The following is a 12,137-nucleotide window of genomic DNA, read 5'->3' as shown; positions in this document are numbered from 1 at the left end:
CTGTAAGAAATTATAAATATTAAAGTTTCAGTGTTATTTTTTATTTATTTTTTGTTAATGCATGATTTCCTGTAAAGCTGCTTTGAAATTATGTTATGAAAAGCACTATGCAAATTAAAATTACTTGACTTATATCTATATAAATATATGTATATTCTTATATATCCAAAAGTATTTATTTCTTTATTCCCATTCGTGCTAAATGTTTATAAAGAATTGTATGTGTTTGTTGATTTTTTATTGTCCATATTCAATTATATAAAATAAAGTTAAAAAGAAAGAAAAATAATACTTTTTCAGTGATAAACTGAATGCAATTGGAGAAAGAATTTTGTTTCCCACTTGTGTATCACTTGTGATGGCTCAGATATCCACATGGTCTGAAGCCATTAACACTTGCAGTCTAGCCGAGAGTTGGCAGTAGTTAATTGTTTGTGAAATCCATCTTAGTAGACTGAAGTGATACAAAGTTAAAAAAAATAAATCCTGCAACTAAAATAGGTTATTTACATTGTGTGTGTGTGTGTGTGTGTTATATATTTCTATGTGCATTTTTTGTGTGTTAATGGATCATAATGTTACATTTACTTTTAGTCATTTAGCAGACACTTTTATCCACAGCGACTTGCAAATTATATTTGAAATGTGCCAAGATGTGATTTTGAAATGCTACTGATTATTTTGAATTTCAGCTAATTTGCAAGTATCATGAATGATTAATTGATGTGAAGAGAGAACACACTTACAGATACACATTTTAAAAGAGATTTAAAAATACACTTAAAAAAAGAGATAAATGTGTTTGTTAAACAAAACTGCCTTAGTAGAGTTGTGAAAATTGTCCTCAGAATGACAGTTGAAATCTCACTGCTGCTTTATTGATGTTAAAGTTTACTGAAGATTTGGTGTGGGTTAATCATTCACACTCACATCTCAAGAACTGATATTTGTTTCTTGCATGTCGATCTTGGATTGACAAACATAAACTTGGTTTGACATAGATTCTGCATTGTCATGTTGCAATCCTCTAAATTATCAACAAAGGCAAAGGTTAATTAGAAAGTTGAAGGATATTGTTTTTTAAAATCGACCAAGAATTGATCCTTCTCATCTTTCTTGTCAAATCATATCTCAGTGGAGTTTTGCCAAGAAAAAAAAAACAGCTTCACAAGCCTTTGATAATTTCTGATTAAATCAGGCTATATATATATTAAAATCACTCATGCTGCATAACCAACATATTGTGAGAATTGTTTTTAATTATTACTCTTTAATGTTTATTCAATGTCATTGCCAGCACAGGTATTTATGTGAGTAAATTCCAATGGTCTCAATGAAAAGGTGTCATAAGCACTTAAGCATATCTCATATTTATAGACAGTTACTCTTTTACAGCACCAGTATTTATGCAGAATTATTCTCTCTATTATATGGGATATTAGTGTGTGCAAGTATTGTACTTGAAGGTTTATGATGAAGCAGCCTCATAAAGAAACAGCTATATAAGTACTGCATAGACTAGATAGTTTAAACAGGTTATTTTGATTGAAGACAGGCTTGTTTTTACTTTATTTTCACTAATTACTGATCTGTTTGCCAATAGTCTTTCAAAATGGTAGGTGGACGAAGAATTTTTGATAAGATCAAAAAGAGAAAAAAATTTAAATATTTATCTTCACCATGCAATTTGGTCTTTTAAAATCAACTATTTTTTTCATTTATTTTATTTCTTTAAAAAAAAAAAAAAAGAACAAAAAAAAAAAACAACTGTATGTTGGTACTTGTTAACCTATAGTGGCTTGTTAACTTTTTGATCAGTCACTTTTTAAAAAGTTAAATCTTCAATAATAATATAGGCATTCTTTCTGTATGAGTAATTAAACACTATATTGTCTTGTGCAAAATAGTACATCCATTTGTACTTCATAAGTAGTTGCACCCCTAGAACATTGTGAACTTAAGTAACAAGCATGTTTTTGTTACTGTGGTGAGGATCATTTACAACCCCCAACCCCAATAAACTTTATGACTCCAGAGGGAGCTAACAGCAAGCTTGTTTTTACGATTCTCTCTCCCCTTGCCAGAAACAGAGCAATGATAAAGAAAATGGAACATTACACTCTATCCTCCAAGAAAAAAAGTAATTGAATAGATTACCCTAGACACACATTTGACTCTATACATTTTAGAATGATTTTGCATGTACTATGAATTATATATATTCTACATATATACTGGCAGTTTAAAACTGGCAGGAGTCTTAATATAAAAAAAAGCTCAAGTGCTTTTGTTTTGTAGGTTTATTTTATGACAGCCCTAACCAAAGTTCAAGTTTGTCCTCAGAGATATGGATGATTTGGAGGAGTGACACATAGACAGGGAATCCCAATTTCCCAACATCACTGAAGATAATTCAGGTTCAATCACAGTAAGATCTCTTGATAAAATTATAATTTAATATCTTGCATTGCTATTCAAAATTCTTTTATTTTATGTCATTTTAAAATAAAAATATTGCAAATGCAAATCAAACTGCTCATATACAGTACATCCCACATATGAATAAATAGCTGTGGTTAAAATGGAAAGTTAATTTAATTATTATTTGTAATCAGAATTCTGATTAAACTTATGTCTATTAGGCTTGTTTCTGTGAAGTGAAATTGTGAGTAATGTCTAATAAAACCTAATTGGGGGGGGGGGGGGGTCTGTTCTTCAATCAAAATGTATTGTTTATGTAGATTCAGTATGGACATATAGACACTCCGTGCGAATGAAGATCGACAAAGGCAGATGTGCATTGTTCTGTTTGCTTGCCCTTTGGACGCTGCACCCTGGCTTTGTTAGCATGGTCATAAAACAGGTCCTGTACAGGTCCTGTTGAAGCAACGCTGTCGAGGTGATATGTTCTTCCCGTCAAGCTGAGCTTCTCTGTCACACCATTGATAAGAGATTGCAGAGTATGTTTGATAATGGAATAGCTCACAGTTTCTCTTATCCAGCAATGCCGTTACACTGTGCAAACAGTTTGAGCTCCTGCGAGAGTGTCAGTTCACTCTTACTGGATCTCACGCTAGTTTTCACTGGCCATTTCATGATTCTGCAGCACTTTTCCATAAAGTTTTTATTTTTCCCTAAATTTGGATGAAAGTTAGATAAAACATGATTAAACAACTGAGAAAAATTCAGTCAGCGATTTTTACAAAAAGCTTATCTATATTTTAAGTCAACACAATGAGTGAAAATGAAAGCACCTTCATTGCTGTATAGCCAATAATAACTAATACTTTACATCGATGTTTGATAGAAACAGCACAATGTGCCCAACTGAAAGGATACACTTTGCTGTTGTTAAGCTCTGTTTGTGATATCTGTGGGGAAGACATAACACAGAGCCTGACACAGCATAATATTAAATGTAAATCTGATAAATTGAAACACTGCTCCCTTCAGTTGCTTCGACTTGACTTGTTCTAAAAAGCATCAAATCAACATGTTACAACAAATGACAATAAAACATTTATTTTATTAATAAAAATTACTTTAGAAATATACAGTTATTTTAATTCAACATTAGAATCTGAAAACATCTAAAAGTTTACAGTGATAAGCAAAGCAAAAGTATTGGAGTAATAGAATAAAGAAACCAACAGAACCAGAGCAATATTACACAATTCAAATTAATGTGTATTTGAAATATTACTTTCATTATTTTACAATGGTTGTTGCAAAGTTTGATGTGTTTTTCACTAAAAGGCCAGGGTGCATGAGACATTCTTTGCTACATATGTTGTATTTTTGGTTCTCCTTTTTGATGCAAGAAAGATGATTTTGAAGTACTGTGCTATTGTAATGTTTAACAGGCTCTGTTATAGTATAAAAGCATCTAACAGTGAACGTCTGGGCCTCATTTTCTCTCTTCAGTACTCTTCTTTTATAGTCATTGGCATAGATGGTGATACCAGGCCACCGCTGCTACTTGTCACCATGGCAACATTGCCTGGGAGAGCTGAGCCAGGTGGGGTGGGTGTGGTTGTGGATGCGGGCTGTGGCTGCTGCATCTTCTTTTTATTGACTTTCCTCTCTTTAGCTCGTCGGTTCTGGAACCAGATCTTCACCTGTAAACAATATGAAGATCTTTAAGTGAAATAAGCCATACTGCAAAGGACAATGAACCTTTAAAGATGATATTGAGGTTAAAGTCGTGTTATCTCATTTCTGCTTGCTTTATTTTGAGTAATCCCTTAACATAGAATGCTTGCTTCATATCTATTTGATAAGACAAATGTTCCCTTTACCTATTTAAATGTTTAAAAATGAGATGTTCATGCTTTTTCATCAAGATTCTGTCATTATTTGGAAAATTTTGAGGCAACATTGAAAGTTGACAATGTTCAGCTTCATTCTCAAGAAAAGTGATGGGTTCTTAAGGAAACTCACCAGACACCTTTTTATTATTATCATGCATCTATAAATTGACTAGACAGATGAAGACCTGCTTTATGACTTAAAACCCACCTTATGTTTAGGTGGCACAGAGAATCACAGACATAATTTGATGACAGAATACTTTGTTTGGTTTGTTTGAACAAATAAAAATATATCACAATAAACTACAAGAATAAGGATAGGCTGATGGATGTTTTTCAAGATACACAATATAAAGTGTAAACTGAATGTGAAACTTTAATGAAAATAAATGTTTGCAAAATATATACATATATTCAATGTATGCCCCCATTTAGCATTTTGAGTGAGAGTGGCAGTAATATTATTGTATTGTGCTGTATTAATATGAATATCAACATAAGTTCATTGTTAAAGCTCCCTTAGGATAGAGTAAACTGTATTAGAGCAGCTAACCTGTCTTTCTGATAGACTGAGTGCTGTTGCCAATTCTGCTTTTCTTCTTATTGTAATGTAACGGCTGTAATGGAATTCCTTTTCCAGCTCTAGGCGCTGATGATCAGTGTACACTACCCGATATTTGTCTTTTGTTCTGGTCTTCCCTCCTAAAGGACAAAAAAAAAAAAGGTTTTACTTCATATACAGTGTAATATCTAAGTGAATAAGTGAATCAGTCCCTGTGAAAATGATGGAATTTATTTAGGATATTTCACACTTCTTTTTTCTTTTAACTTCATGACAAAGGAACAATTACTGTGCATTTTATTTTTTAAGAATTAAAATGCAAGCTCTGGGGAATTTAGCATTTAAATATAATATGACAAATAGTATGACATAATATAAAAAAAATAAAGGGTCATACTTTTTTCAGTTCATATCATTGTGTTGATGTAACCTTTTTGATTGAAAAGTAACTATGGGACCTCTGGGACTATGAGACATAGTGTTTGCTCCCTTAATGAAGAAATCATTAAAAGCACACATATATAAAACACCAAGATGTCCGTGTTATAAAGGTCGAAATCTTGTATCTATATTTCAAACTTAGTTTACCTTGTCAGTGTCAAAAGTGGACTTAAGTGCTCTGGTGGCTACCAGGTTAAATATTAAATCATAAGCTGCAAAGAGAAGGACACAGCCTGTCTAGGGCAACAGCCACAGCAGGAGGAACTCCAGATCATTAGGCTTCTTAACCATACCATCTACTTTGAAAATCTCATTAGAGACCATAATCTCTAGTTATGATTAACTGGGTCAAGGAACTCCCAAAACTATCCATTTAAAAAGCCAGGAACTGAGACACTATACACTACTGTCTTTAGGAACTGCCCCACCATTTTTTTAAATAATTTTTATGACATCCGTTTATCATACAAGTGTCAACAGGAATAAAACCATTTTCACAAAAACATTACAGCCCATGAGCTATTACTTTTTGTAGCTTTCCGATGATGGCATATTATGAGATACCTATGATGAATATGACATCTGATGTAAAAATAGAGATGACACAATACAGTGGAATAGAGAGGAAAGCATGCTAAGAGAGATGGAATAGATTATTTAGAAATATGTTGAAATATCAAAGATATTTTGCACTGTATAAAAACATTATGTAAAACAAACAGTATTATACTGTAAAAATACAGTTTGTTACCATTCTGTTTTTGACAGCTACAATAAACAACTGCAATTTAGCTGCATAATAGTGTTAAATTACTTACTGTCTACTGTTGTTGAAATTAACAGCTATGTTCCCAGCATGCACTGCAGCATGAAGAATTTACTTAGATTTTTTACTATTTGCTGGTTTATTTTGATGTTGTTTTTGTTGCAGTCTAAGATACTTGTATTTTAATGTTCAGCTTTTACTTTTTTATGTAAAAGTATGTTTGTTAATTGTCACAATTGTTGCGTTTTGTATGCCGAGAATTGATATCTGTGTGTGTCTTGTTAACAACTTCTGTTATTCTGTAAGTTCATCAAAAACATCAAACACTCAGTTTGCTGATATAATTTTGCTGAAATACCCTTTACTGTTTTTGCTTTTATGTTTTTATGTGTAATGCACCACTATTGACACATTTAATGCTGTTTATGAGCTAGGATCAGATATTCAGTCTGACCTTAAGTTTTGTCTTCCAACTATCACAGTACATCAACAATGATAAAGAAGGTCTGAGTTGCCAGCTCAAGAGAACACTAATCGCCATAATGGTGACTTCAAACAAAACACAACTATTGATAACAAAACAACAACACTAATTAAACTAAGACTTCTATTAAGTCTGAATTAAAACTTTTGTACATGTTTTTTTGTTTGTTTTAAATTTTTGTAGCCCCAATGCGTTTCCAAACACTTATTCAAGCGCAAAGGCTTATGGGTATGTCACCATTATAACCCACAATGCAGTGCTCTGCTCTTATTTTACTGTGTGCAGGTTGTTGTTTTTATGATTTTTTATCATAAAAAATACACTTTTCAATCTTGGCAAAACTGTACATTTAATATGTACATTGCTTCAAAGGTTGATTTTTTTTTTTTATTTGACTTCTCATTAGACAGACAAGTGAAGGCTGATGTGAGATGATAAAGAACAGAGGAGTTGGTCAGAAGCATCATGATATATGTACACTCACCTAAAGGATTATTAGGAACACCTGTTCAATTTCACATTAATGCAATTATCTAATCAACCAATCACATGGCAGTTGCTTCAATGCATTTAGGAGTGTGGTCCTGGTCAAGACAATCTCCTGAACTCCAAACTGAATGTCAGAATGGGAAAGAAAGGTGATTTAAGCAATTTTGAGCGTGGCATGGTTGTTGGCGCCAGACGGGCCGGTCTGAGTATTTCACAATCTGCTCAGTTACTGGGATTTTCACGCACAACCATTTCTAGGGTTTACAAAGAATGGTGTGGAAAAGGGAAAAACATCCAGTATACGGCAGTCCTGTGGGCGAAAATGCCTTGTTGATGCTAGAGGTCACTTGAGAATGGGCTGACTGATTCAAGCTGATAAAAGAGCAACTTTGCCTGAAATAACCACTCGTTACAACCGAGGTATGCAGCAAAGCATTTGTGAAGCCACAACATGCACAACCTTGAGGCGGATGGGCTACAACAGCAGAAGACCCCACCGGGTACCACTCATCTCCACTACAAATAGGAAAAAGAGGCTACAATTTGCAAGAGCTCACCAAAATTGGACAGTTGAAGACTGGAAAAATGTTGCCTGGTCTGATGAGTCTCGATTTCTGTTGAGACATTCAGATGGTAGAGTCAGAATTTGGCGTAAACAGAATGAGAACATGGATCCATCATGCCTTGTTACCACTGTGCAAGCTGGTGGTGGTGGTGTAATGTGTGGGGGATGTTTTCTTGGCACACTTTAGGCCCCTTAGTGCCAATTGGGCATCGTTTAAATGCCACGGCCTACCTGAGCATTGTTTCTGACCATGTCCATCCCTTTATGGCCACCATGTACCCATCCTCTGATGGCTACTTCCAGCAGGATAATGCACCATGTCACAAAGCTCGAATCATTTCAAATTGGTTTATTGAACATGAAAATGAGTTCACTGTACTAAAATGGCCCCCACAGTCACCAGATCTCAACCCAATAGAGCATCTTTGGGATGTGGTGGAACAGGAGCTTCGTGCCCTGGATGTGCATCCCACAAATCTCCATCAACTGCAAGATGCTATCCTATCAATATGGGCCAACATTTCTAAAGAATGCTTTCAGCACCTTGTTGAATCAATGCCACGTAGAATTAAGGCAGTTCTGAAGGCGAAAGGGGGTCAAACACAGTATTAGTATGGTGTTCCTAATAATCCTTTAGGTGAGTGTATATATTTGTTTCAAAATGTCACTGTAGCTTTCACCAAGATGATATCACGATTTTAAATGTTCATTTTCTCCTAATGCCTGGTGTAGAACAGCTATTTACTGTAAAACTAGTCACTTCACAGTGAGCCTGCTCTTGATCTCCCAGAATGCAACATTTTTAACAGCAAACTACTGTATTTAAGAATCACAGTAGATTGCTGTAGGAATTTGGCTGTAAATTTACAGTAATTTTTTACTGTGTGGAACAGTAATGGACCTCATGCCAGGGTTTCAAATGCAGAAGTAAACAATACCAGGTAGTGAATGGGAGACCACTGCAAATGTAATTTTTTTCTTACCCGTTTTCTCCAGCAGCAAAAGAAAAAATCCACTATAGACCATTTTCACAGACTGTGATGATGTGTTTCTGCCTTGTAAATTTTTTTTTGCATTTGCATTTTTTAATTAATTCGTGTAAATTTATAACATTATACTTATATACTCATAAAAAATACATTAAAAAATGAGTTACCACAGATGTGATTAGGTTTCTAATACAGCTGCTGAGAGTGACAGTAAATTTGCCATCTCTCTTCTGACTGCCATGATCCATCGCTCTAAAAAAAAAAAAAAAACAATTCTCTATTTGGAAAGTTGTGGAAACATAATAGTGGCTGTTTCTTTTTGATATTTGAGCAAATGGTTTAGCAAAAATTTTATTTTTGCTGTGATCTCTGATTTACTCCCATCCACCACTATAACAGTTTAGCTGCAATGGTTTAACTTCAGCATCCAAATCCTGGAAGTGAAAAGGGTAAAATTTACCCTTCATCAGACTTTAACAGTTTTCCAAGTGAAGAAAATTTAGTTTTCAGCATAATATCTGAGGTAAAGAAGCACAATTTATGATACCAATGTAAAGATAATTTACGACATTAATAATCTCATAGATTGTTTTTAACATTAAAATGTTTTTCATGCTGAGATTTAAAAATGTTTTACAAAAGAACAATCGAAAAGAAATTGCCTAAGTTTACAATTTTCCTGGCATCATAACGAAATTTAAGAACTTTGAGCCAGATAGTTGCAAATATACAAGACCCCCCTGCATGCCAAACTATCACTTTTAAGCACACTGGTGTGATTTAACACGTCAGAACACATGCGATCTACAACGGCATTATCTATGTCTGTTAGTCCGATTTAGCAAAAACCTTACTGGTATGATTTCAGTTGGACAAAAGCATTTGCAAGACAATATATTGATGTAGTCTGACTGAAAACATGCTTTAAAAGTGTATGTAAATGCACTTTAATATAGGAACTAACTGTTCTTGGAATAATGAGCTCAAATATGCAGAAGATTACAGTATTACAGTCAGGGGTGGAGCCAGGAGTTTTTGAAGTGACAGGGCAGGGGCCAGCAATCAGTCTGCAGTGGCACAGAAGCGGGGAGGCATGGATACAACAATGGAGGGGAGTGGATACAGTAACACACGGGACGGAGAGGTGTGGCGACCTTGGTGTGCGCAAGCTTTCTGTTCATGTTGGCCAATTGGCTACTTTATAGTATTGCTTTCGAATAAGTCATAATATTATAAACAATTACTGAAAAGTCTATCTTATCTTTTTTTCCCCCTTTTCAGTTTCTGAAAAAAGGGGGAACCTTTTTCAATCTATATTTTCCTATCAATCTATAGGCTATTCTTGATCTACGTTATGTAACACATAACAAATACTTTCGTTGGTGTTACCTACTTTGTCAGGTTCATTTAGTCATATTATATAGATTTTTTACTTAAAAAAAATCAGTTAGGCCTAATTTAAATGTAACCACACAAGGCCGATTTTTTGGTTATCTGACAAGATACGTATGTATGTGTACTACGTATTTATTTAAATAATATACCCCTACATAATCTCCAAATCTATCTATCTATCTATCTATCTATCTATCTATCTATCTATCTATCTATCTATCTATCTATCTATCTATCTATCTATCTATCTATCTATCTATCTATCTATCTATCTATCTACTGTATACAGTGTGTCTATATCACAATATGAGCTGTTAGACAATTTGGATGAAATCAAGATTTCACGTCGTAGCTTTTTTAGCCTTACATAATTTATAAATGATTTTCTTGTGGAAGTGATCGTTATAATTATGAGACCCGATAATAAATTATCACATTGTCCCAAATACAATCATTGTTTTTTAATGTACCTGAGTTTAACGGCGGAGCTGCATGGCGCAACCAGTGGTACGGGTTGCGGCGCTGAGAGTTCGGCGACAGTTGACCGACTGATGTGTTTATGGAAGATGGAAGAAGATTGGGGGCTTGAACAGGTGGAAATTCAGGTGGACTGAAACCCAGCTGACCGGTGCTGGAGGTTGAAGGTCCAGTCCCCGTCCCGTAAGGCGTCCAATCCTCCCGTGGAGGAGGGTACGCGGGGTTCCACGCTGCTGTTAGACTGTGCTGAGACTCGTTGTTAATACCTGGAACGTGATGGTATCCTGTAAAATCCGGATATTGTGGAGGCGCGGGTACAAAATTCTGAGGGTTCAGGTTTAGGCTTGGGTGTCTTACTGAATTGGGGTACATACTGGTGTCCTTATCCAATAGATAACTTACATACATCTTTCCACCTGATGATTCCAGTGCATAATGTGCACACAACCCGTTGATCTTGGCGCCTTAGACCCAGTTTTCTCTTTAACCTGACGGATCCTCTACCTGGCCAGATTCTTTGAACCCTCGAGACTCGGTGCCTGCTTATGGTTACAACGCTGACGTCACTTTTATGATCACAATTACCCTCCCACGGCATCGAAAACGGCCTTGGTGATATGTTCCGCATCCAAAAGGGCCCTGAAAAGAATGGAATAAATTTCGAAACGTCATGACTATTATATAGGTCTATTAGGACTAATTTATAATTATAATTCCTAAAATATATGAATATATTAATTATAAAATAGTTATATTTACACCCCGTCACCTAGTCGACATGGATTTAAAACAAGATACTGTATTACTGTATTATTACTGTGCTATTACTGTGCGAACAAGCGATCCCACAAAATTAACATTTTTATATTTGCCATTTTATATTAACATGTGGGCGAAAATGTGGATTTTGATACAGCACTGGTTAATCCTATTAAATAGTATCCTTACCAGCTGAGAATCATTTGCCTACTATAAGAGTAGGCTAATATCAATGCTTTTATAAACCATTAATTACAATGTGAAAACTTTCAGTCTTCATATGTGCTGATGATCAATGTAATATTGTTGATTTCGTGAGTATCATGTTGTAATAATACTTTCAGCGTTTGTGGACTAATTATTTTTTTAATAGTGGTAGCTTTATTTCACTCCAGTATGAATAGAAAGTGATGTTGATAAGATAAACCTGAAGGATTAGATTATTTCTTTTATCTTTTCTTATTGTCTGCTTGTTTTTAGATTATTTATTTTTATTATTGTTATTATTATTATTTTGTGCGACATCTTTATTGGACATAATCTAAATTAGTTCATATGTAGGCTGCACACTTCAACTCTGAGGAACCATCACAAGATCGCATTTTTCCTCATGGAAATCAGATTTTTTTTTCTCTCTTTGGAAAAAATAAACCAGTTGCATACTTATTCGACACCCCAGTACACCAGTCTCCACAAGCCACACTGAACACAAGGAACACAACAAACAAGAAAGGATCGTGACACTTTGCCTTCACACAATTTGAACACAATTTATTCAACCAAGACTGCGGGCAAATAACCATCTGAAAACTTTCTATGCAAATACAAACTAAAACCAGCTACATTTAGAATCTATAATTCCAATAAACTAAAAAAATAAGCATTCATAAAAAGGCTTTG

General features: G+C 34.6%; 1 protein-coding gene across 1 annotated transcript; it reads right to left on the bottom strand.

Moving 5' to 3' along the window:
• Window positions 1-3,920: 3,920 nt before the first annotated feature.
• Window positions 3,921-10,886, bottom strand: LOC127625482 (homeobox protein CDX-1-like). The gene is made up of 3 exons (XM_052100792.1): window positions 10,472-10,886; window positions 4,864-5,012; window positions 3,921-4,118 (listed from the first exon to the last, which is right to left on the bottom strand). Exons 1-3 carry the CDS (start codon window positions 10,884-10,886, stop codon window positions 3,921-3,923), a joined length of 762 nt encoding a protein of 253 aa, XP_051956752.1.
• Between the last annotated feature and the right edge of the window lie 1,251 nt (window positions 10,887-12,137).

This window comes from Xyrauchen texanus, chromosome 31, assembly GCF_025860055.1.
Source record: "Xyrauchen texanus isolate HMW12.3.18 chromosome 31, RBS_HiC_50CHRs, whole genome shotgun sequence".
Taxonomy (NCBI): domain Eukaryota; kingdom Metazoa; phylum Chordata; class Actinopteri; order Cypriniformes; family Catostomidae; genus Xyrauchen; species Xyrauchen texanus.
The sequence above is the reverse complement of the archived record's forward strand: the minus strand, read 5'-3'. Positions and strand labels throughout refer to the sequence as shown.